Below are 27,641 nucleotides of genomic sequence, written 5' to 3' on the forward strand. Positions count from 1 at the left end.
CGATATATAAAAGAAGAACATAGAGTTACAGCCAATAATGCCTCGACAGAAAAGTAACAAAAGAAGAGTGAGACAGCAGGAGCGTTTAATGGTCACTTACAGCTATATTTATGAGGGTGGCACCGTGCAAGCTATTTTGTGCATTCTTTCCAATTTCTAGTTTTTTTTTACGGCACAGTTTTGTATAGAAAGACCGCGCTATAAGTGCGGCTCCCGGTGGGCAATGGGCGCTGCGATTTCATCGAGCAATCTGAATACCAGGGAGTGGCGGAATGTACGGCCGTCACAATATCTCCTCGAGTTTTGCAGATTCTATTCGTATACTAATTTGTGCGGATACGCTCACTCTGCCGTGGTATTTAAAGCGCTCGCGTGGAACTATATAGCACTGTCTTACCATTAGCCGCGTCGCCCTCCCCCCTGTTGTACACTTAGCCGAATGCCTTCTTGTGACACTGTGCTCTTCTTTGCAGGGAAGGGGAGGATCAAGGAAAAGGGATAAATGGGAGCTCAGTAACGGACACTAAATGGAAACATAAAGTTAGACAGATATATCGCATTTCTCAAAATTCTGAATAGGCCGGAATGAACGGAGACTTGGTAAGTCATAAGCGATGCAAAAATATAGCCAGGTTGCCGAAGCCATCATCGGAAGCTAAGCGCTGAAGGTAATAATTGTTTACCAATAAAAAAACACGAACACATTGTTCGCTAAAGTAATCAAAGAGAACTCCTGGCAGCTTTCAGGAAATTTTTCATATAGACTAGAATTTCTAATGCTTGCAGGTGGCAGCCATCTTTTGTCGGGGTCTGTGGGAATTGGCAGGACAAACTGGCGCGACAGCACTGAGCACCTTGCAGGTTTGCCGCAGGCGTTCGCCTGTCATGGCTTTGCCATCGTCACCTGCCCCGTGATGAGCTCTCACTACCTGTGCGGGGCGCACGGACAGATGGCGACTGAGGTCTAGATTAAGCGCGTTTTCTCGAAATTGGCGCATAAGAGCAAAAAGAATATTCACGAAAATGTCCTTGCGCTAAAAGTGTTTCTAAAAGGTTTCGGACAATTGTAATAACAGATATATTATTATCCTAGACGGCCGAGGAATGACAAATAGTGCTTACGAACGGAAACATTCGTGAATTCGGTCCGTGGTCTCTACAGTAAATAAAAAAAAAGGGGGGGGGGGGCTCGAACTACACGAAACACACGCGGCTCCACTCTTTGGGTGAGCAACCTATAGAAGATTGGTTTGTAGATAGAAGTTTGGTCTGTATTTTCTCAGCATGCAATCAACTCTTATTATGTTGCAAAGTAACGCAGTGATCTCATAAAGACTGGATAAACTGACTTAGTACTCTCGATTAGTGTCCAATTAACCTTCTTCCAGAAAAAAATTTAGATTACAGGGGGCCGAACTCCCAAAGAGTTTCTTTCGTAAGAGCACTTTGTGTCACCAGCCGGTCACCTTTGCAATAATGTAGAAAGCTTCTGCGTAGACGAGAGTAAATATAGCGTGTATAGTGGCAAACTCACGCATTTTGCATTAGCGTTGCGTGTTCGGCACAGCGCATGGCGCTGTACAAGCAGCACTGGGGTCTTCTGCGCGTACGCTATATATATGGAGATTTAGCGCTCCACGCTAAGGCATGTATGAGGGGAGCCTTGTATAGGGGAACACGGAGCCGGCTGCTTCATATACTTCGAGTCATCGTTCCTAGACTGTGCGGCACTCTCATTCTCAACAGATGCTTGCATTTACTTTAGTTTTGTGTCTGGATGTTCCGACCGCGGAGCATTGTGGCAACAACGGGACACTGCTTGCACAATCCGTTGTTCGATTCTCGGTGCTATAGGCTTAACGAGAAAGAATGGAAACCTTCTCTTGTAGTTCGTATACTTTGGCGTCGACAAGATGTCACAACCTGCTTAAACACCAGCACGAGCGTCATGCGAAGTGGTCGAACGCCAGAATGATCACAGAAAAGCGAAGTGTGGTGGGTGTTGTGCCCGCTACATGAAAAGAAAGCTGAAAAGAAAGTTTTACTTATTGATGCATTTCCACAGCAATGAAGGTACAGCGCTGCGTTAACTTTACAGTTATTACACATTCGATTAGCGTATGTTTTTACATTTAGATGGCGCAGCCACAGTTCGCCCTTGCGTTAGAGTTCCACTCTTCTAAAAGCTTTATTTGCACCACGTTCCGCAGCGTATCTCAGCGTTAGCGTTGCGTCACATGCTAACAATCACTTTACGTTATCTTAATACTCGCTAATGTATTGGCTACAACAAGCGTCCAGGGCCTGTCTTTAAGAAGTTATGCAGCGTACGAGCTTTATTATTTCCGGCTCAAAACGAAAATTCTTTTATTTGTTTCGTCTAGCAACTTACCCCGCGTAATTCTTTTACAGCATGTGACTGACGATTGATTTACGTACTGTTAAACGTTGATCAATTGAGTGTTCTGCGACTGGTGAAAGAAGTGATAAATGAAAAGAAAGAAAGAGAGAACCAAATGAGAATAATTGAAATCTGGTGCAGAGTGATCAATATAGTGCTTGGAACGCCGTTGTATTAAGTGTTGCTCTGCTACTTCGACTTTTGAAGCCCTCTACTTGAGCTTCCTAAGAAGTATACTCATTGATTGTTCACTTGACTTGGTTATTGGTTAATCTTAGGGCTGCACAATCAGGGGTCTGCGAATATTCGAAATTTCGAATACGAATCGAGTAGTCTCTGCAATTCGATTCATATTCGATTCGATAATTCACTATTCGAAGTTGTCAAATACTCGTTTTGTTCAAATACTATAAGGCACAAAAACAACGACAGTTTTCGCAAGCGCCAGGGAGAAATACTGAAGCAAACTTGTCTGAATGATTCTGATGCCGCAGAATCGCGCTGTTGCACGAACGATTCAGTTCCTGAACAAACACGTGGATGAAGTCACTCATGCGTAATAGTTATCAGTCGCTGAGTACACATGTCTCGTCTGAGGCCGCTAACAAATTCCATGTTTAAAAAAAGAATGCCGGGTTTTTATCTGCAAAAATCACGATCTGATTATAATGAATGCCACACCGGGGTGCCGTAGATTAATTTTTACCAGGTGGGGTTCTTTAACGAGCCCCTAATGCACTGGTACATGAGCATTCTTGAATTCCGCCCCCATCAGAATGCGGCCGCCATGGCCAGGATCGAACCCACGACCACGAGCTAAGCAGCGCCACGACATAGCCACAGGGCTACCGCGGCGGTTGAGCTTCTCAGTTGACCTGCCAACGAGTTAACGGCATATATCAAATAATGTAAGCAAGTCCGTTGCTGGCGAACAGACTCCGTGGATCTTTTTCTTTCTTACTAATAGGAAATAATCGATATTTTATTTGATATACGAAGGCCGTTTATATCGACTAATCGTATTCGATTATATTTGAAACTCTCGATATTCGAACACCTCTACATACAACAAAGTCGATTGGAAATGTTGTGGGTGTGGAAATTTCTAGATTAATTTCGACTGCCAGCGTGCATTGAAATAGAACAAGGAAGAAGGAACGAAAGGCTGAAACCTGAAGTGGCCGTGTAGCACAGCCGACTGAGTGACTTTCGCGTTGCTTCAAAAAACTACACGAAAATGAAACAGACAACGGGATATGGGTGCACTGCTTCCTGCGAACAATCAGCGCGTAAAGTATCAACCATTTGTAGTGAGTGGTGTCAACTCAGTGTAAAGCTACCATCAGGAATGAGTCTCACGCTACTCCGTCATTTTTTTTCTTACTTCACTGCAACTGGAAAAGCGAATCCGGGCGCTTTTTCGCTGTTTTTGTTCTCACGGCTCTTATGCTCTCGTAAAGGCTTTGGCTCAGTTCTTTTTCTAAAAGGTCCTCCGCGAAGGACTCTAGATGCGATTGGAATGCGCTTGCGCACTCGAAGCGCTATGAACACTTGTCATGGGCGGTGCATGGTTCGGATATTACACTGCCTGAGGGCGCAGAAAACTCGTGTCCTATCTTTCGACGCCAAGCCTGCAAGAGTGTGCCTGAGCCAAGCTGCTCCCGCGCCAAACTCCACAATTCCATTTTCTTTCTCTTCCAGTTCGACCTTCAGAAACAAAGCAAAACGTGAACTGAAGTGGCGACGAAAGAAAACGGTGCGACTTCCTCGTTGCTGAGATGAGTGTTTGCGTTTCCCCTAAAATTATACCTCGAGTCGCGAGAAACAGCCACGCCGCGGCGGCTGAGAAAAATAAGCAAACGCGAAAACCGACACCCCCCTCTGCAATAGCTATCGCGGCAGGGCAGCGGGGTCCTTTAAATAAAAGCGAAGCACCTAGAGGTCATCGCGACCACATGGTTGAAAAATAAACCGCCATTTCAGCTCCGATGTCAAAAAGAAATACATCAGACAGAAGCTAAAGCCTGCACGCCTGCGTGGAAAAAGAACAAAAAAATCTTTTGAATTTCTCGTCTCGCATTTTTATTGCCGTGACGCCTTTTTCCTTTTTCTTTCTTTTTTCTCTTTTTCACTTCTTTTTTGCGTGTGGATTGTTTCTGAGACATTTGAGATAACGCTCGAGGCTATGATTATCCTGACGTGCATCTTTCGGAGCAGCAGCAAATCAACGAGCACGTTTGCTACACAGGCGTTTCTGCAAACAAAGAAAAGGAGAAAAAGGATCCAGTGACCATTCTAAAAAAGCGCGTGGTATAAATATGCAAGCCGGCAACGCGCTCGCGAGCATCCACCTTATTCCTATGCTATTTAGAATATCGACAAAATATCGGCTAAATACTGCGCGGTGCGGATAAAGGTCAAGAGGAGGCTTTACATCAGGCCCCAAATCTCATTCATTTGTCCTACTGGCGTCTAACACACCTGAAATCTGCAATAAAAAAATATAAGAAGCCAACAAACAAACACATCAAGGCCAGCACAATGGAAATTACTTGTACTTACTATTTGAAATAAAGAAATTATAAATTATTGGAATTGAAAGTGGATGAAAAAACAACTTGCCGCCGGTGGGGAACGATCCCACGTCTTCGCATTCCGCGTGCGATGCTCTTACCAATTGAGCTACCACGGCTCCGCTTTCCTCCGCTTTCTGGGGTATTTATGTGTTACTACTAGAACTAACACTGGGAGTGTTAGCCAGCGCCTCCTCTCACAAACCTTGGCGGCGGATGTGGAATATCCTATCTGCCGCAGACGTCACGTGTACGTGACCTTTTTTGGGTGAAGGCAACAAATCCGCACGTGCTACCTGAAGCCGTCAATGTCACCGAATTCGAGACCCTCGTTATGTAATAAACGAGAAGAAAGGGGGTTGACCGAGGGGACCGATTTTTACTAATTCTATCATAAGAAGCCAACAAACAAAGACATCAAGGGCAACACAGGGGAAATTACTTGTAATTACTATTTGAAAGTACTAACGAAATTACCAACTAAAGACGGCGCCGCGGTAGCTCAATTGGTGGAGCATTGCACACCTAATGCGGAGACGTGGGATCGTTCCCCACCTGCGGCAATTTGTTTTTTCATCCACTTTCAATGCCATTAATTTATAATTTCTTTATTTCAATTAGTAAGTATAAGTAATTTCCCCTTTGTCGTCCTTGGTGTCTTTGTTTGTTTGCTTCTTATGATCCGATTTATAAAAATCGGGCCCCTCGGTTAACCCCTTTCTTCTCCTTCTCGTTCAACCAAGAAATAGTGTTACGACTCGCCTCCGGGACGAACACTCATGTAACGCGGCCAAAGACAACGCCAAGTTCTTCAACTAAATTGCTCGGACAACGAAGACGTTTCGGAGAGTTGAAGACGCTGAAAGCCCCATGTTTCCCGCAGCGTACATAGACATGCGTGCCGGCGCGCATAGGCGTCTGTGTGTTGCGTTTTGGGCTCAAGCGCGAAACCTCCCTTTCTAGCTGCGTGTGGGAGAGCAAGCGACGTTAGACGCAGGAAGGCGCCAGCGTGGTGGGTATGGGCAACCAGCGCTGGCCTGGAGGCACGACGGCAGCTTGAGTGTGCAGCTGAAATATGCTGAAATCATCCGATAGAGAGGTCACGAGAATGGTACGGCATTTTGGGTGATTACAGACGCGCGCCTGCGTAAACGTTCACTTTAGCTCCGTGCGTTCAGCCAAGCTCTGGCCATACCCACGCGCGTTGTAGAAGCGCGACGCTCATACGTTCTAGCACGCCAGTTCTGAGCCTAGCCAGAATCTGGACACATGTACCTCAAGATGAGCGGTGAAATTGACGACGCCAGATGGCAGCATGTGCTGCTGAAAACTGTTCCCACTGCTCGCTAGGCCATGTGTTACGGCGCTGCTGTTGGCGCGCGAAGTTTCAGAGCTGGTTGCCCTGACGACCGAGCAGCAGCTGCGACAGGCAGCGCGTGCGGCAGCTGGCGCTAGCCTCCTCCTACAGAACGAGGGTTTTCCCGGGTGGGTTTAAAAGCAAGGAGCCTGCGCCTTTCGTGCCCGAGCAGCTTGTTGAGCGGATCGCTCTTTGCGTAACGATGTAAATAAACGCCTCGTCTTTCGTTCCCTTCCGGATGCCAGCCTGTTCTCTTGGGTCATTGAAGTGTTGCCCTGATTTTATCTTAAATTATCCTGTTAATATTTCATAAAATATTGAAAGCAAACTAGTGGGCCTATAATTTTTCAAATATTTAACGTCGCTCTTTTTATGGATGAGTATCATGGCGTTCTTCCAGCTCTCTGGCGCACTTGTTGTCGTGAGTCCACTTTTATCGATAAACAATTAACTAGGCCCTAGTAGACGCCGTCGAAATACATGACGTCACGGCTTTCTGGTGCGGGAACTTGAATGCGGCGCCGCCACTCGTCTTGCTGGGCACCTATCATGGGACTTCCGGCGAGGTGCCTAGATTAAATCTGCAGTTTCGCTTATCGGCAGGTATAGCAGCACGCTGTTGCAGCTAGTGCGAAAGATATCAACAACATTGCTTACTTTCATGAAACTACAAACACGCAGTTACATCGACCAATTAAAATTATTGCATACAGAAAGGAAATTATTTTCATGCTCTGATATGCATTTAGATGCTGTTCTAAAATGGAATTTTCGTAAAACTGCCAGTGAGGCAAAGGCGAGATTTTGATGCTGTTGCCTGGAAATCAGGGAGAAATTTTAGCGAAAGGTAAAGCAGGACAGTCAGTAAATATATTTATATCTTACCTCTTGCGGGGGAACATCGAAGGATACTGTACGTAGATCCACCTTGCAGTAGGTGTCTATGCACGGTATGATGAAGAAGAGACCTGCGAGATAGAGGACAGAAGCACCCATTTAGTCTTCACCGTAGAAGCGAAATGCTGACACTCAAAATGAGGGGTGCCACCTTGATTTTTTTGTCAGAAGTTTACGTGCGCAGCTGGTGTTGGCAATGTCACAAATATCCTAGGTCACGAGCAAAACAACACATTTTGTGTCGGGATCCGGTCAAGATCAACAAAAACCAAGCGTTCACGTTTGATCAGCATTCGAGGAAGCAAAGGGCAATGTGCATGTGTTTCAGAACACCACCAATGACATGCTAAAGACGCTGCTTGGCGGGTGCAATTGCTATGTATTCAGGTACATTGCAACGGCCGCTGGCAAAATGTTCTCAATTGTGGGCTACGAAGAATGCCCCGGAGTCATCTCCCTCCCGACCAGCGTGTTGTACCATCGTTTCCGCAGCCTCCGGTCAGATGGCCAGACATACAACATAGCAGTCACCTATAAATTCTACACTGAGGTTGTCAGAGACATGCTGTGCCCCAATGGGCCGTCGCTCGCTGTGTGGGACGATCAGACAAAGAGCAGTGTCATATCAAACCTTAGCATGCACAAGGTGCAGGCGGCTGGCTTCCTCTTCGAGCTGTTCTTTAATGGAAACACGAATCGGACGCAGCATGCCATCGACTCTAATGCTGAGTCATCGCGGTTGCACACCATCTTCTAGGCCTACCTCACACAGGTGGAGAGCGTGTCAAGCAGGCGCAAGAAAGTTCACGATGAGCTCTGTAATGTTTGCTCACTCGGAGCGCGCAGCTGCGGTTCCTAGGAGAGTAGATGTAGATGGTAGAAACGTAGGAGTTAGTGGCACATGCCCACTCTTGGGAATTGGCCAAGAATAGGGTCGTTCAAGGTAATATAAGAAAGAAGAAATGGGGAAGAATTCAAACAAAACTGGGTAGTGAGCAGGCCAGAATCAAGAGATAGACTGTAGACAATGATTTTATGAAAATAAAGTATTAAACAAAAGCAAAAGTACAGCTGCAGTATTTATGAAATATAGGTCGAACACGAATATAGGTCAATCCCTGTGTTTCGAACTCGCCGAGATATAAAAAAAATAATTTGACTTTAGATCGACCCATATGTTTTTAGAAAAAAACAAAACGTGCAAAAAGACACGTCTTTATTTACCGTAAGCTCAGCGACTAAATCTAGCTGGTCGATGTCACCAGCTAAATTGTTGTTGTCGTTGTTCTTCTCCTCAGTGGTTCTGGCGCATACCCACATGGACATATTGGCCATGAATCGGGTGGTTAAATTAGGTATATAACAACAAGATAATTGACAGTTTGAACGTTGGAATGCAGAAAGCATTTCTTTTTTTGTGAAGGAAAAAAAAAGCAATATGAAGAAAACCGTGAATAATGAATGTAAGAATAGATGAATAGATAAATAAAGGAATGTATAAATAACCAAATAAAGAAAGGAAACTATGGTGGGTAGGGGGAATGATAAATCTAACATGGTAATCTATTAGTTTCAGTCAGGCAATTTTGGAGTGCCAAGCAAACATTTCTGTGGCTGAACCCAATAATGGACCCTCCAATAGATAAGATCACCGGCACAGATAAATCTAGGCCAATATTGCGAAGCGGGATTTCCAGTAGTCTTTTTTCTTATTACATAAAAACGCCTACAAGACAACAAAAAATGATTTATTGTTTGCGCTTCGCCACAGAATGAGCATAATGGTGAGGGGACCAGACCAGGACCTGTGTAGATAGGAGTTTAACGTAGGTACACGGCAGCACCGCCTCGTCATGTACAGTCCAATTTTTCTTGTTTTGAAAAATCTCTTCATCAAGAGTTTAGAAGATGACGGTAATCCATAGAGTTGGTTAATGCGGCGCCCGACACTGCCTGCATAATGACACCCCTACGAAATCTAGCAGCAGTGACAAGAGCAGTCAAAGGACAATACGGGAGAATCGGGCCGCATATCGGTGCCTTGGCTAGAGAATCTGCAATTTCATTTGTAATTAGTCCTTTATGGCCAGGCACCCAAATTCAACAGATACTTCTCAAGCACTCAGGTAACAATTAATTAAACGTCATCATTACGCGAGAGTTATGAGAAGCAGTAAGGGATGAGCACAATGATAATGAATCAGTGACTATCACAGCTGACGTAATTGATGGGCATAATTTGCGCAGAGCCAGCACCACTGCTATGAATTCGGCTAAATAGAGGGGTATAAAATCTGGCCGCCGAATAGAAAATGTCCAATCAAGAATCGGAGAAAGTATACCAACACCTGACTTTTCTTAACATTGCAAAGCATTTGTCACAATTACGATGTTTGTTTGAAGGTTCTGCAGATGTTTTAGCAATAGACCGTCTAAAATACTGATATGGAAGTAATTTCCTTATTAGGGAAAATCCCATGAAATTCAATGTCCATGGTAACAGCTCTGTCGGGAATCGGAAGTACATCGCATATGCGCATGTCCAAAGGGTCAAGTAATTTTTGCACGAATGTAATTTGCAGAGTATGTAACCGCGGCCAGATGACACCCACAAACAACGCAGGCTGGGAAAAAAATATTGTTTGAGAACGTCGCAGCGGTGATTCCTAAATTTTCAAGAACGTCTGCACTTTTAAACGGCGGAACCTGCACGAAAGAGGAGGAACACGGGATTCTAGATAAAGGTCAGAATTTGCAACAAATTTAGGAAGCCTGAAACACAAACGTAATGCTTCTCTTTCTAAGAGGATCAGAGGGTGGGACTGGTAGGCTGGAGCTCCAGCGTAGAGAACGCAGCCAAATTCTAATGCAAGACGAAGTTACATACGATATATTGCGACCCGGTATGCAATAACTCGAGCGCCCGCCACCAGCACTGCAACCGACGTTGCCAATTTTTTACCACACGATGTTATTCTACACCCCGGCGCCCCTCGTCAAGCGCTCACAGATCGAGGCCGCGCATTTTTATCCCGTGTAATTGACGATTTTTTGCTCTCCTCCTCAACGCAGCACAAGTTGACCACTTCCTACCATCCCCAAACAAATGGTCTCACCGAGTGCCTAAATCGCACCCTCACGGACATGCTCTCAATGTATGTTTCATCGGACCACCGTGAGTGGGACCTCGCGCTCCCTTACGTAACCTTCGCCTACAATTCGTCCCGCCAAGACACCGCCAGTTATTCACCCTCTTATATGCTCTTCGGCCGTGAACTGACGTTACCACGGGACCCCCTACTACCGGCTGCTACAGCGCCGCCAAGCGAATATGCACGTGCTGCCGTCGCTCGTGTCGATCACGCGCGTAAGATCGCCCGCGCTAAGCTGTCGGCCTCGCAAGCGACCCAGAAACGCCTTTATGATAGACGGCATCACAACGCCCGTTTCTCACCCGGTGCCTTAGTTCTACTATGGTGTCCATTCCGTCCTATTGGCTTGTCAGAGAAGTTGTTATCTCGGTGCGCGGCCCCTAACTACATCGTCCGCCAGGTCACGGACGTCACCTACGAGATTGTTCCCTTCTCGCCGACTGTGCCACCTAAAATCGCTCCCAGGGACATAGTTCACGTCAGCAGACTTAAAGCATACCGCCTTCCATCTAACGTCCTTGTTTAAAATGCACCGAGACGGCGCTCCTACCGCCGGCAGTAATGTTACGAAGACAACTAATTCCGAGGGAGACATTCTGCTTGGAGCAGACGACGAAGAAGATGGGTCTGTCTGGTGTACAGGCTGTCCACCATTTTGGTTGCTCCAGCGTCCATACCTCGTTGTAAATACACTATTACTAGTCACGCGTCCTGTCGTTCCACGTAACAATATTACTAGGAGTTCATCTTTTCTCAATCCTATTCCGCGATTGCTCAGCCTGCGCAATCTGCCAATTGCACGGGTACCTTTTCCAGCCACATAATCGATGTGTGGGCGCCAGTTGAGAGAGAGGCGTCATAGATAATTCCAAGGTATTTAACAGCCACTACCTGTGGCATATCTTGAAGGTGGTAAGACAATGAGAGGTGCTCTGGGTCATGTATCAGAAAGACGAGAATAGCACATCTTCTGGCATTCAGTAAAAACTGATTAACATCTAACCACCTCTACATGGTACAAAGGTGAGCTTGCAGTCGTTGGTATAGCGTGTGGACGCCGCTTGCAGATCCGAAAAACTCAATATCGTCGGCATAAGCATTAGTAGTTACTTATTCATTACAGGGAAGCGTGCTCATGACAATATAATGAAAGTATACAGGAAAAGACTGAACCTTGCGGTAGTCCTCTCGTTTTTCATACCTAGAAGAAGAAAAGCCACTTTTGTAGCAATAGAATTATCCTTCACCTAAAAATGAGTGAATCAACACTACTATATAAGCCGAAACACCACAGGACGTTAGCCGACATATAAGTACAGTGTGCTCCACGGCATCGCATGCTTTAGCGATATCGAGCGTCACTAAGGCAGCGTATTGCTTATGACGACGAGCGAGTTGTATTCGGCTTTCTAAGTCGACGTGGGCATGCCAGATGGTGCAGCCTGCACCTGAAACTAATCAGAGAGGGTCTAAGAATTAAATTATCATTAACAAATTTCATGACACGAAGGTGAAGAAGACTCTCAATTAATTTTACTACGTTAGACGTAAGCGACATGGGCCTACTCTTGTCCAGTATAGATACTCCTTGCCGGAAATACGAGAGCCGTCGTCCTCATCGGATGCTTAGCAAGAGCCTTCGGCACCTTAAACGATGTCATCCTCGGTGCCGCCGATTGCATTCGTTATGCAGGCGTTTTTTTTTTAACCATTCCGAATAATTTCAAGAGTGACATTTCAGCGGCCGCGACGGACGAACTCCGGTAGCTTAGGCCTGCAACATTAGGCCTGCAATGGACATTATATGAGCTGATTATTATTATTAATGCGACAGCCTTTACATAGACCCTCCAAGCGAATTTTCACCGTCGCTGTCAGCGTCGCCGTGGGGCTCCGCATATATTTAAGTATACGTATGCTATATGCTTATCTATGCCGTATTTGAGAGTTATATTGCTACAGTAGCCGATCACTCAAGTTTCTCATATCCAGTGTTACGTTCGTGATTAAATTAGTTCTCAGAATTTTGAGAATAGCAACCCAGAAACAAATGTCATAAAACAAAACATTCACAGCGCATTATTTATAAATAAATAAATAACATCATTCACAGCGCATTCTAGATATCTTAAATATTTACAGGCTAATTAAATATTAAAATGCAATAAATTTTATTGTACAGACTTGAAGATGATGTAACTTCACTGGCTTGGCTCTTTACGGACAGCGTGTTGGCGGGTGTGCGACGCCATTACAGGCCCTACACGGCTTATTACAGCTTTCAAGAAGGAAGAGGAAATAAACATAGAAGCTAGGGATGTTAACCAGAAATTCGCCTGGGTGGATGTCAGAAATGAAACTGCTCCCCTGTAGGTCGCACCCGCATATATTTGCAATACCATCCGAGAAGTTCAAGCGCAACGCTAAACCTTGCTCTCGCAGTCAGTGCATCGTTCTATGAACGAAACTGTCAGTTATTATTATTATTATTATTATTATTATTATTATTATTATTATTATTATTATTATTATTATTATTATTATTATTACGAGGTAGATGGGGACTCGTGGTAATGAACAGCCATGAAGTCTGAAGCGTCATCTTCATCGGGGCGAGTCCTCATGCGCCATAATGATCAGCGCCGAGCATGAGCATGTGCCTCGGGCCACGAGCGAACAGAACGAGCTCTCGATCACCGACCGGCCTACACGCCGCATTCGCAGCTCCGCTTGCCACTTTGTTCCTCGCCTTCGGCCCGTTGCGTCGTGTACCAAGATCTACCTGTCCCTCCGGGGCCCCGGAAACTGAATCGACACCCTCTCGCGGTCTCGAAGGGCAGGATTTGGCGATTGCCGTGCTGGGGCAGCGAGCTGGCCCATAACTTCAAGGACTCGCTGAGTGGCTCCTGCCGCGCCGTCATGATCGCGGCAGTGACGCCTTCGAAGCTGAGCTACATAGAAGCGTGCAACAGCCTGAAGTACGCTGAGTGGGCCATGAAGATTAAGCTCCAGCCACGAAAGAATGCGCTGAATGTGAACGTGCACATTTCCGTGTACAGTGCGCTCAGTGAGGAGTACAAGGAGAAGGCGGGATGTCTTCACCGTAAGCTTGAGAAGGCGGAAGCGGAGAATGCTACACCCGAAGCTGAAGTGGGGGACTCCAAGCACGGTCTGGCACTGACGACAGCCAGCCGAAGTGGCCGGCTACGAGTTCAGGAGACCGGCTGTTGTGATAGTGGTCAAGCGAGATGCAACAACGCCATGCCCAAAACTCCATTCCTGTCGCCCAGCGCGAATATGGGCTCGCCATACTACGACGGCAGGATGGTCTACTACGTCGACGCAGCCCAAAATATATACAGAGTGCGCTCGAAGATCACCGGCCAGATCTGGGGCAACGAGACTGTGTTCAGTCCCAGCCTGCCCAAGGAGAACTGCAAACAGCAGGTGGTCAACACCATTAAGCTGCTGCCAGGCTGTACTGAGGCCATTGGAAAGTTGCAATTAGCCGTGCAACTCGTTGCCAAGGAAAAGCTCGAAGCTCTAGACAATGAGCGACGGCGCAACTGTGAATGCAGCAAAGGCCTTCTTGCAGAAGCCTCAGTGGCTGCTTCCTTGGAGCCCGTGCAAACAGTTACAGCTCCGATGGGGCCACTCGTCAAGCAGGTCGATACTGAGGGCGAGCAGCAAATGCTCGGCCAGCTTCACGAACTTCTGGGCCAGAAGTGCAACCCGTCGGAGGGCCTCAGCAACCTCGGATTTGCTCACTTGCGCTGCCTCTACCTCATTCTGGAACTGCGCAACTGCTGCAGCACGTACCCCCGCGATGCCAACGCAGCCATTGCCAAAAAGGCAAACGGTCCTGTTGTCACATGGGCTGTTGAGACGGAGGCCGTGGTGGATGGTCCGTTAGACCTGGTGAGTCTGCTACAAGCTCCTGACTGGCGCCTGCCCACCACGGTGCGGCGAAAGTCTGCTGTTTCACGGTCCGGCCACCTTGGAGATTCGTTTGAAGACTACATAGACGAGGCAACCTTCGTCCGATTCCCAAATTGGTTCCCGCATCCCCACCGGCACAGGCGCAATGGGATTGCGGGCATGGTCGTCGCGTCTGCAACACCCATCATGCAATCCTGGAGCCCGAAGCAGGCGAACGCGGCAAATGAGACGTCCGTGAGCGACACTCCAAGGTTGCCAGTGTTGGAGCCAATGTCATCTCTGCAGCCATCCTCGCCGAAGGTGTGACGTCGACGCAGCGAAGGAGCCTCAGCACATCAAGCCTTCCCCGGCCGATGTCAGCTGCGACTCCGACTTCTCGGACCGCCTTCCTGTTGTCCAACAGGGGCCAGCAACACCTTGCCGCCCGTTTCCGCCAGCCCCAAAGCAGGCATATTCAGTGAGGCACTCCTCAAGGCGTGGTAAACGCCGCCCACTCTCGCCTCACTGCGGCACGGCTTGTGTTTTAGGAGTGGTCAGAACAGTTATTGCAGTTTTTGGACGCTCTTAGTCTATTCATATTTCTGGGTGTTCGGCTCAAGGGCAGTGAAGTTTTGGCAGGGAGAGCGACGATCTCTGTCCATTGGGGGCCGCTACCCGCCTTATCATACGGGTTCGCCAACACCTACGACTCTCTGCGGTTTCTAGCCTACAGTAAACGTTTGCGCGTGCAAGCGTCTAAATGCTAGCAACTAAGTGTCAGTAATTACGTGCTAGTTTACGTGTTAGTAACTTCGTGCTTTTGAAGCTCTTCTTCCTTGCATCCTACGAATGTGCAAGGGGTATTTTCGCATGGCGACAGATTTCGCGATGTCTTCGACCTATTAGAACCGAGCGCAAACTACAAGGGCGCTGCGAGCGCCGCTCACGTGACGTCCGAGAGAAGACTTGCGCCTGCTGCCTTCGGAAGTTTGAGCGGCGCGTTCGGATGGTTCGGGCGATGGTTTCTGTTTATTCACTTTCGTGCTCTGTATTGTTAAACTTATGGCGGCCATTTCAGAAATGTCTTTTATGTTCGCGTTTGTCATAATTTGAATTAAATGGATATTTCCTACACAAGTTTCTCAAAGGCACCCTCAAAATGCCGACCGACGGAGCTGAGTCTAGCACAGGGCGAACATTTCATGCGAGGTTCTACACTCAGCAGAGGCAGCTGACATGGTTACTAAAAGCAAAAAAAGCATAAACTCAGACCCAGAACATTCCAATAAAGAGACCCGAGTAATTATTGCTAGGGTGCGCAAGGCGTCTAACAAACACTGGCTATGACTTCTACATTTAGCGAGGTTTGCCTCTCCAGGATCGATGACGTGCACATGTTATAAAATGATGTGCACAGATCGCAACAAATATGGACAACATAGACAAAACGAAGCTCTTCGTAATCAGCTAAAATGTCTTATTGATACCAGTATCTCTAAAAAATCTTAACACAAAAGTGCCTTCGTTGCGCTAGACGCAAAGTATAGAGCTAGTCTATGGCATAACGACTAGTATTTCGAGGTAAAATATTGTATTTACGCATTTGTTCACAGGAACGTTCAGCAGCAGCACGAGGACTGAACTAACACCGCAGTTAACATTCTGCCGGCACCGCTTGCACTTTGAACTGCTTCCCAAAATTAGGCCATTCGTCGCGGCTTTTGAGCGACGGTAATTTGAAGTAACTATAGTTGAGGCTTCCACCTGTTTGCCGCGCACGAAATTACACTGACCAGTATTTATTACATTTTCAGCGTTAAAAGTTGAAGTCAATTCAGTGATGTACACGTTTTTGTTCCTTGGTGATCAGTTCTGAAGGGTCTGTTACAAAGAACTCACAAGCTCGGCCTAATGTTTAACGCGAGGTATGCCTTTAAGACCATATGGCTGCGGCCAGCAAGAAGTCTAAGCCTCATTCATTAGTAGCGTGGGGCCCACCGAAGACATCATTCACTGAAGGAGGTAGAAATCAAGTGAACTCATAGGAGGCTTGTGGTATATTCTTCATGCGGCGGGTATACGAGGCGGTACTTTGTGCTGCACAAGGCGCTTTAATTTTCCTCTTGAAGGCAGCATAAGCTGCGCTCTATAGTGCATCGAGTATACTCTATGCACGCCATGGTGGCGCCGTAAAGGACTGCTTCGTGGTCTCAATTGGAAGTTGTACTGAACGGATGAATTTCGTGAGCTATGCGTGCCTCGCCATAGCCACTGTTGGTTGGTTCCGTTGTGGGAGGGGTGTGCCATATTGTCGAATGAAGGCTGTTGCAGGCCCCCCCATCCCCCCCCCCCCCCCGTTATGACACATTCCACCACTTTTAAATGGTTTGGCTCTCGGTCTTAATCATGAAGCTTTGCTTTGATTGCAGGGAGACTCGTACAAGTATCGGAAGAAAGGTAACCTATGGCAATTACAGTTACTTCATTCAAAGATGCAAGTGTTTACAGTTGCAAATTACTTCCCCACGAAAGTATTTGAGGAATCACTCAAAAGTAAATGAATACTTTTGCGTTACGTTCTTCCTAACCTTTTATATCATTGCAGATATACCGTAAGAGGAGGAGCTGGCCTGGCACATTCAGTGCTTATTCTGCAACCTTTCCTTCGTTCCTTATCTTTAGTAACATTTCCTTTCCTTTAAAAAAATGTCATTGGTAATTATCCCTCGTTCTTGTCGTGTAGATATCAGCAGCAATACGTAAAACTGCCGCGACATCCGCGCTGAGACGTAGGGTAGTGTTGTAATGCACGGAAATCTTCTGCTCAAGACTGTCGTTACTGAGTATCGGGGTCGTCTGTGAAGCGCAGCGCTTAATTTCTGCTGCGGGACTCGAAAAACACGCGCCCGGATGGGCTACTGACTAGCTGTTAAAATTGTATATATGTGATTTTCTGGTATTAACAGCCTGAGTGGCCGTTGCTGTCTAGGCATACCAACACCTGTTCAATTCATCAGTTAACATGTGATAATACATTACCGTTAGGAAATAAATATTGAGGTACCGCATTTGCCTGTCTGAGGATGCGTCTCCACGAGGCGTCTGTGAGGCACGATCTCAGGCGTTCTACTGTAGTTGCCACCAACGTCAGTTTCCCAAAGCTGCGTCACCTGTTACAGCTAGTGTTGTCCATAAGGTAACAAATGACAAATAATTGGTTACTGAAAAAAAAGTAATTGAATTATAGTGAACCCTACCGACTAAAAATGCAATAGTTAAATTATAAGATTATCAAAATGCAATACATTGCAAGTAATGAAATACATGTAATTTGTTGTGCACAAGTGTGCATACAGCGGTTGTTCTTCGGGTATTCGTGAAGTAGATACCATGTATGACGCGCAGTCGTGTTAACAGCCACAAACAATGCTTTTTCTGAGTGCCTTTTCCGGAGAAGCGACAGAGCAGTAACAAATTCATTCATACAAAATACGCGCCTAACTCTTCCTTTTACGCATTCATACAGTACCCACATTTGATTAGACCAACTCACCAGAGCAATACGAAGCTTGACGAAACCTTCGCTGGCAGTTCCCATCTTACACATGGATTTGTAATATTGACACCATTTGTTCTGAATAAAATGCATTGTCTATCTTAACAAAAGTAATGTGGGAATGTTTGTTTTCATTGATAAATCACACGAAATTTCACATGATGGATTTCGCAGGCACTTTTCTGTACAAAACTGATGGACAGACACGGCGCATCGCAGCATTGCAAGAGCAGTAGACTTCCTTCAACTCAAAATAATTTGCAATATTCAAGCCGCTAATTTTAGCTAGTCACGCGCTTTAGAAAACCAAACTGCTGTTTTGGCGTTAAAGCAAAGAGCAGCTAAAATGTAGTCGGTCCTTCAGGAAGTACGGCTGGCACGCTCAATACTTCGAGCATGCAGGAAGCGAAGGAACGTGCGTGGCAGCCGAGTGAGCTGCATGGAGTGGCGTCCTCGTCATGACGTCACTCGGGAGAGGGCGCCACTGCAAATTCTCTACGCAGGCTAGGTGACTATTTGTCACCGCCCCGCTTCAAAGGGATGCAATAATAATAATAATAATAATAATAATAATAATAATAATAATAATAATAATAATAATAATAATAATAATAATAATAATAATAATAATAATAATAATAATAATAATCCGTTGATAGTCAGAAGTGAACTACGCAAAGGCGCATCTTGAATTTGTCTTCTTAGCGCCGCAAAGGCATGTCTACAACAGTAAAAAATGACACAGAAGTATTGGATAAATGTGGCGTAAGTGTTTCTGCTGCTGCGTGGCTCTGAAATGCGCGCATTGGAGCTGTGTCTGAACTGAACGTGGTGTATGCACATACGCGCTTAAACTATGCGCGAGTTGTGCACCCGTGAGCAACAATATATGGACCAGGGATTGCGCGATAACTCATTTTCTCCTGTGTCTGTGAATGCCACTTGAAATGAAAGACTTCAGGCGAAACTTGGCATTACGAATTTTATAGTGCATTCGTCAGTTTCCGTTTATGCATGTTAATAACGAAGATACTCTGTTTTTTCGGCGACCCTATGGTCCGTATACTTTTGTTCACGGGTGTATACATGAGGACACATGGGCTTCTGTGCTTGCTGTGTTGTGCAATTTTTTCCCTTACAGGTAATTTTCTTTTTCATTGATTATTGTTTACTAAGACAGCACGCACGTGTGGTAAGCTTGGTAAAGCTACGAGAAAAGAAGCAGCATCGTCCACGATGCCGTTTCCTAAACATACTTCAAACTTTTTTCTAGATGAAGCTTGAACATGAAGAAACTAAGGTCTTTGCTATATTAATGAAGAAGAAAGAGTCCAAATAAATGATGGTACGAGGAATATTTGGTGGTTAAATTGTGCGCTTTTTTATTGTGAAGCAAGAGATCTTATGGCGGTGTTACGGCAAAAAAAAAAAACAGTGGCGAACTTCGAAAAATTGAAGGCGAGCGTGCCTACCGAGCCACACAGATGTGGGGGAGAAGATTGAGCAGATACTAAATGCTTGATAAAAAAAAAACACAAGAAGGATGCACTTAATATTTCCGGGGTGCTCTGGCGTTGCTTAAAACGAAAACAGCGAGCGACGGAGCAGACACAAAGTACAGTTAAAAGCGGGTAAAGGAGCGGAAGTTTTACGATCGGGGAGGCGTGGGCACCAGCTATGGTCAACGTCGTCATCCATAGCGGGCGGGAGAGGAGCCAAGGTTCGGGTTGATTAGCCTCGAATTCTGTCACTGCGCTGGTTATTGGGGGGGGGGGGAGGGCAGGAGTGGAAAATCGGGATTACGGATTCTGGCCAGACGGGATCGCCGGCCGTCTATAAACTGCGCGCTGGACAAACCTCCGCACGTATTGGCCGAATGCTCTTGGGAGCGAGAGCCTTCGTCCCAGTTTGGCAATGTGCAGTCACGCACGCTTCGTGTTGCTTCTGGCTGCTTACTCCGTCAGGATACCCTGACTCGCACTACCGGACAGCAGTGCAGGTATTATTTAGCAGCGCTTGCGAGGGGGGTGTTGGCAGGTCACGCAACGGCGTGGCGAGCACCGTGCACCCAGTGCGCGCACAGCTGCAGACGTGTCAGCATCGCTGAGATTGAGCGAGCAGCCTATTTAAAAAGTGAGGTTCACGAAGGCGTGTTCCAAACGCTGACGAAAGGAACTTTGTCAGATTGTTTTCACAGACTGCGCTCAAAAAAATAGAAAAGCAAAGGCCGGAAGCTTAACAAGACGTTGACTCCGTTGACTATTCCGTTGAGTACTCCTTCCCAGAACACGCAGAAGCGTGGAAGTGACCAAGAAAGCGTGCAGCGAACACAACTGGGGGCTCACACAGCACTCCCTGAGCCTACGGCGCAGGCCCGTAGGCGAGCACAGGGATTTTTATCGGGAAGGGGCGGGGGCGCTATAACTAGGATCGCAGCGACTCCGCCCCCCTCCTCCCCCCCTGTCCACTCTCTTTTTTTTTTATGTGCTCTTATCCACCCCGAGACACTACGCGAGGATTCAACGAGACATAAAAAGTTCAATTTATTCAATAATTACTTCTATATATAATGATGTGCTACGTATTAATTCTTGCGCAATGTTTATGCTGATGACACCAGCATTTTCTTTTTTGGTAATAACATCCATAACCTTATAGACACCTGTAATGACACAGTACAAAAATTAGCAGTATGGTCGTTATCTGCTGTTGTGAAAATTAATGAGAACAAAACAACGGCTATTATTTTTAGACCAAAGAATAAAGAAATCCCTCCAGATGTAGGTATAGCTTTAAATATTCGTAGCATTGAACTTGTTGGTCATTATAAGTGTCTATAAGTGTTTTCTGCAAAGGTGTCTTGGGAGAGTGAGTAAATCTTTTAGTGCAAAAGATTGCTCGCGTAACAGGAGTAGTTGGACGCCTAAAAGACCTTCTCTCGACGCAGATGAAACTACATATTTATAATTCCTTGTTTTATTCGCAATTAACCTACTACATACTAGCCGGGGGGTACCGCAGCGTTTTCTAACATGAAAAAATAAATACATATAATGCAAAAACGGTTTATTCTGGATGCTATAATACCCCTTTTGGGACGCGCACCACCTGCTCTTTTATTTATCAGTGTTCGTATAATTAAATTTCACCAGTTGTACCACTATAGTTTCAGTGTGCGATATAAATTGAAATTACAGAAAGCTTAAAGTATTCGACAGTAATTTCTTGTTTAGAAAGGAAAAAAGAAACAAAATAAACTAGGGTTATGAAACAAGGAGAGACGGAATATGAATGGTACCACCCGCGTGTTTAAACTCAGGAATGCAACGCTTGTGCTATATCTCATCAATCATCATGAATGTAATAACTTTGAATTGTTTTCTTGTACATCAAGCAAATTTCGCTTGAAATTTGTTAATGCGAGTGCCCAATTTGATAGCATAGACACATTCTGCATCGTGTGATTATAATTGTTACCTTGTTACTTCAAGGATGTGATCTGTAATTATGTGTTCATTTTGATGTTATCTCTAATTATGACTGCGCTGCTGTGAGCCCTTGCATTGGGGCAGCGGGCTCGTGAAGTTGCAAAATGGAAGCTTTGATCCGCCGCTCTTCTGTCTGTTTGTCAAAATAGACGAAACAAAATTAGTGGTTGATTAGTGGTGATTAGTGGTTTATTGACATTTCTACATTGGAATGTCCTAGGCTGTTGTACAATGTGTCCACATCTTATTTTAAACAACTTGTTACCATGCACAATGCACTATAATACAAAATGGTGGAAGGAAACGAAAATAATTTTTGTACAACAAAATTCAAAAGGTGTTGATTGTCGAGCTGGCATAAATGAGTACGTTTCTTTTCTGAACTCTCCTTAGCACAAACAGATACACTTAAGTAGTTACACACTACTATAAATATAGAAAACAACCCCTACAAAAATCTTGCATATTGCTTTTGAAGGCAGTAGGCATAAAGGGCCCTAAAGAGCTCTTCACGAGGTATTCTCGGAAATTTAGTTATACACTAGGAGTTGTGAAGTGCCATCTAAAAAGAAATTTGCCACCATATTTTTTTTCACTTTTATTCTTTAGTAGAGGAGATAGCAGAAATTCAAATGCTGTGTCACTATGGTGCCAGGAGGCGAGCTTCACTGCTAACATAAAGCACGTCCATACTTTTTTTTCTCGTTCCTTTTATGCTGTGTGGCGTACTTCCAGTACTGGCTTCACGTTTTCTGCCCTGAGTGATTCACTGAAGTCACGTGTCATAATTGCATCACGTGACGCTGCAAGCAGTGTGTCTGACTTAGAGACGCGTATGCGTGCGGCCTTGGTTCTCTGGCAAGGCGCGCAGTTTCTTCGAGATGAAGAGCGCACCTACTTTTGTTTGAAATTCCAGCTGTCATTGCACCATGCAGCGGTTCGACACTTTGCAGACACGATCGTCAGTGCGTGATCTACGTGAACCCGCTTAATATCCGCCTGTAATGCCCAAATCTGATGAAGGCCCATTAACAACTTAGGACGCTAACAAACATGAATAATCTTAGTAAAGGTTTTAGCACTTGCACATAATGCCCTCACCTATTTAAAGAAAAAACCTGCATTCTTTTGAACAACATTGGATGATGGAAGCGTAGCTGGTATACAACGCAATTCCCTGCTCAGCAAAAGCGAAAGCGACCATCAAAGGCGCTCATGGAGATGGCACACACGAAGAAAATAAATGCACTTAATTTATTGAGCTGAACACTGTGTCATTCGACTGCAGTATATTTTGCGCGAATTTCCTATCTGTATCACAGTTCAACTGCGCGCACCTTTAAAACATCCAAGAAGTGTCGTTATTGTCTTGTCGTCTTCGTCCCGGCGACACTACGACACCGAAATGTCAGCAAGACATCGATAAGACGAATGTATATAGCTCGCTCTATTAGTGCTCTTGTAACATTTACTTCTCAAACCGTATTAAAGAAAGCGCACAACCAATGCACTCCCTAGGACAACGAATGACCGTCCCGAGTCATTAACATTCACGTTGGCAAAGCAGAAGTGCTTAGCCAAGAAAGACAAAAATGCGCCTCAAATCACGACCGACCAATCAAGCCTGACTCGTAGAAACATACGCGCCATCAAGCGCATGCTTTCGGCAGCACCGCGGGCCATCTGGACCGCACTTTGTCTGTCGCGCCTTTAACCGTGCCTAGCGCTAAATCGAAAGTGCAAAAGAGTTCCCGACTTACCACAAGAGGCTTCGAACTGGACTCGGCATATTGAGTGCGACCGGGACGATTGCTTGCCCGCGTGGTGGCGGAAACAATACGAGAAGCGGGGAATATGCTCTGGACAGTCCTCATTAGTGAATTCCCTGCTAATGACTGCGCTAATGAACGGTTGCCCGACCGCTGGAGACTAAATTACGGTAATGCGAGCACGGCGCAGTCGATTTCAAATGCATACGTTCCACGAAGGGCGTTGCTGCCCGACGCCGGGCATCTATAAAGTTCTGGGCACGCCTTTATTTACTGCGCATGTCTCGCGGTCATCAATAGTAAGCTATCAGGTTAATTTCGCGCGTTATATATATATATATATATATATATATATATATATATATATATATATATATATATATATATATATATATATATATATATACAAAGTAAATGAATGCGTAAATGAATAAACACAGTAAATGAATGCCTTCGAAAAGAATATTAGGTAAACCGGTCTGGGTGGGAAACGAACCCGGGCCTCCGGTGTGCGAGAGGAGCGCGCTTCCCCGAAGCCACGGCGGCTCCACGGTTCTGGTTGACTAAATGTGTAGCTATAGGGCGTGCGTCATTGCGCGCGTCACGTCGCAGCCATCTAGCTGACTGAACGTGTGGCCTAATGTGTGCGGTCTTTGGGCGGGCGTGACGGCGCAGCCAATGGGTAGGAGGTGGCGCCACGTCATGAGCGTATAAAACAATTGTATAAAATAAAAAGAAACCGTTCATGTCCAATCGAATGCCGCTGAGCGGTCCTTCGAGTTATGAACTCGCCGCGGGCAAGCGAGCGCGTTGAGACGCTTGGCGCGTTTTAATATGGCTTTACCGAGGCGCAGTTAAAACGCAGACAAGAGCTTGCGCGGACAAGGAACGCGCGGAAAAAACAAATTCACCAAAGCAACTCTAACGCTTTCGGATTTCCACGCGTAAAGGCCAGAATACATGGAGCGAACTTTCACGACGAAGTTCGGGCGGCAGAAAATCTGCCGCGGCGCGACGCCGTATTTTCGTCGGGCTGCGCTACATGGAGCGAAGACACGGCGGCCGCCGCCGGCGAGTCGCTGCGTTGTTATCAGTGTGGCTAGACGAGGCAAATGCGCTGTAGTGAAACACATGACAAAAAAAAAAAAGCTTTAACGACAACTATTATCGCTTTGGAATTGTGGAACACTCTAAAAACGCGTAAAATTTTGTTTAGAAATGGTTTCTAGTGTTTTTTATGTGTTTGTGACATTCATGTGCCGATGTAGTTTAAAGAAAGCGGCGATGCTATGCGTTGTGGCAACACTGGGCGGGTAAAAAACTTTCGGCTTCTCCAACTCCGCGGCTCTGTTCTGTGGCTCAACGCGCGCGTGGCACGCTTTTGAACAGCCGAAATTAACTTGTCGTTAAATTCCAGCCGCGCCGCTTCGAATGCCATGACTACGAAAAGCGGGAGACGGGCGTGAACGATAGAGCGGGATCGGGATACACGGACAAGCGGGGAAGCCTAGTCGGAAGTCGGGGCGGATAGTGAGACCTGATTGGCTCGCTTTGGGGAGCCGCTCGTTTGCCGCTTCCGGTTTCGCCGACGCCCGACGAACTTTTCTGCGCCAGCTAGATCGGCGGCGAACGACGTTTTCTCCGCCGCCGCGCATCGCGCGTATGCCGCCGGGCGTCGAACGCCGACTATTCGTCGCATATTCGCTCCATGTATTCTGGCCTCAAGAAGTCTTATGTGTCTCTTTAGATTTTTTTTTTTTGTTCTTCACGGGCTCTCTTTCGCGTGCAGAAAATGAACTACGTGAGACAAATCGTGTAAAATCCAATTTATTAGGTGGTTTAAGAAGGTGCTCTACAACGTATCACATTTGCGATCTTAATTCAATGATTAAAAAGTTGGGTAATTAAATGTGATGAAATAATTAGCTATGGCGAAAATAAACAATCACCTGAGCTACTCAAGGCATTTGTCAACACTACACGTTCAGTTCTATTCGCGTCCGAAGTGCCGTTCATTTTTGACGTCTTGGCTCATGTTACGTGGGACAACATGTCGCTTTAAGGATCTCGGAGCAAAAACGCGATCACGCGTCGAGATTTGTTTGCCTAGAAACCATCTAAACGCACTACGTATACTACGGGGCCCTTGAACCGGCTAGATGGATCTACGATGCTTCATCTATCATCTCAGTGTGACCGATATCGGCCGCTGTGGATGTGAATAAACTGAAAAGACACTGTAAACTATACAACAACGCATACTTCATCGCTCGTCTGAGCGTTACGTGCACCGAGCTTTGCTGAGCTCAAGTGCGGGAGCGTCGGCGCTTCTAATCTCAATCGCAAGCGTTCCTACAGGCGTGGAGCGGTGCATTTCGACATACTGAGATGAAGGAAATTCTTTCCTCGTGATAAGAGATCGAAAGTGGCACGATCAATGTTTACGCCTCTCTCGGCCCTCTGTTATATATATATATATATATATATATATATATATATATATATATATATATATATATATATATATATATATATATATATATATATATATATATATATATATATATATATATATATATATGCCCTGACACTATAGGGTTACTATGAAAAGTGCCGTGCGCAGCATTCAGAGCACGTACAAAGTCTGAGATAACATGGTATTAACAGTGTTATAGCTGAACAAGAAACGCTCCTACGCTGACACTTAGCCCAACTGGCCCTTTCCTAAGCGATTCGGATCTTGCTCCCAGAAGGAAATCATCAGCAACGCAGAATCGCTCCCGAATCCTCTTGGTTCGCCGAGTGGCACTTCCGAAGCATAGCGCTGCTACGAGTACGGCACGCCGAGTTACTCCCGTCCTCGCTGTCGCAGTGACAGAGATATTGCTCTAAGAGGGCTCATTTAACGTCAAGAGGCGATGCTTATTTATGGGCCGGTCGTAAGCCGTGCGTGCCCAGTGATTAACGACGCGCTTCGCCGGTAGACACACGAACATTGCACGTCGGAACCGCGCCTTTATGGTTTCTTCGCTCTCCTCTACCAGCTCTCGATGTATACGAAGACCCTGAGGCGTCATGCCAGCCGGTCGAATAGCGGTTTCCCCAACTGCGCGAATGTCCTGACGCAACTTTTCGCGCAGGGCAGAACATAAACACCGGTCAACGACAGGCCTATGTTTTACGCGCGTCCACGCTCCCCGGTGTCCGTTGCGAAAGGCGTTCATAATGCGACTTACGCCAGATAACGTGAGGCTGTGTTAGTTTTTAGGGAGTCCATTCCTAAGGTTTATTTTAATGTCTATCTTCCTTTTATCGTTTTAGGGGAGGGCCAGCCGCGCGTGCACAGTCCCTGAAGGGACGCTGTGATTATTCTAACGTGTTAATATTCCCTTTGGGGCGACTATTCGCCGTAAAATGTGCATTATAGTTGGGATGGTGTTAACATTCGAAGATTGTCACTTCGGACGTAAAGGTTTTGTATCCGAAAAACTGACAGCAGTTGCACGTACGCGCGATGGTTTTCTTCTCGCTTGCTGTTATCGGGTCTCGACTTGCATACACTAAGTTATTGTTTTTAGATGCACAAAATTAAAAAAAAATTGCCTGTTGCGGATAGCACAATTCTAAAAGTAGGAGTATTAGAAGTATATTACATCATGCTATACATTAGTAGTATTAAGTATATTACTTCTACGAGAAATAACAATGCCTAATTGAATATTTAACATAATCACTCTAATTAGCATGTTGACTAATTATTTCATAACAGATTAAAGAAGAATTCTGGGGACTCACGTGCCAAAAAATACGACAGTGGTTACGAGGCACGCCAAAGTGGAGGACTCCGCAGTAATATTGACCACCCGGGGTTCCCTAACGTGCACGCAATTGCATGGGACACGGGCGTTTTTTTGCATTCCGCCACCCATCGAAATGGGGCCGCCGCAGCCGGGATTTGACATTACAGTTTAAGAATCGCAGTCGGTGAGTTCTCAAGGCGTATCTACATGGAACGAATATTCAAGATAACACCCGAGAATTGTTAGCACTGCACCAGCTTTGAGATGTTCATTTTCTTAGTGTCCGACCAAATGCATTGGCCTCCCAGTTACTTTTGTGTTGAATCCATAATGAAGCGCTTTCATAAAAGAGTTAGTGGGAAAACAGCGCATTTTTGTCGTAATTTTGACGTCGCATATGTCGAACCCGATGCCATCCTTCGAATTCGTCCCAAGTCGATATGGCTTGGAAACTCACTAGCTACAATTCGAAGATTACGTGTCGTAAAGTATTAAATAGGAAGTATAGTAGTGTAGTTATGCTAATTATTAGATTAAGCATTTTTATTTCTCCTAAAGCAAATGGGCCGCGTCATCGAGTAACTTCGCTCACGGGTTATAATTGTGTTATCTGCCACACGCAATTTTTTTTAATTTGGTGCAGCAAAAAAAAATCATCTAAGCACAGGTTAAAGGTAGACTCTCTGCAGGGAACACCTCCAGGAATGTTTCAGCCATTACTTTATTTTAA

At 45.7% G+C, this 27,641-nt stretch overlaps 1 protein-coding gene and 1 non-coding gene across 4 annotated transcripts in view; both read right to left on the minus strand.

Annotated features, from left to right (window-relative positions):
• The window catches only part of LOC142577288 (band 7 protein AGAP004871-like), a 505,838-nt gene that overhangs the window by 36,359 nt on the left and 441,838 nt on the right, over nucleotides 1-27,641 (minus strand). For all 3 annotated transcript variants that reach the window (XM_075687088.1, XM_075687089.1, XM_075687087.1), the window contains one exon: nucleotides 7,217-7,299. In XM_075687088.1, coding sequence (XP_075543203.1) covers nucleotides 7,217-7,299 — 83 coding nt within the window. The remainder of the gene's footprint in view (nucleotides 1-7,216; nucleotides 7,300-27,641) is intronic.
• On the minus strand, nucleotides 5,021-5,093 carry TRNAP-CGG (transfer RNA proline (anticodon CGG)). The gene has a single exon. It is a non-coding gene; the product is annotated as a tRNA-Pro (tRNA).

The sequence above is a fragment of the Dermacentor variabilis genome, chromosome 1, assembly GCF_050947875.1.
Source record: "Dermacentor variabilis isolate Ectoservices chromosome 1, ASM5094787v1, whole genome shotgun sequence".
In the NCBI taxonomy this organism is placed as follows: domain Eukaryota; kingdom Metazoa; phylum Arthropoda; class Arachnida; order Ixodida; family Ixodidae; genus Dermacentor; species Dermacentor variabilis.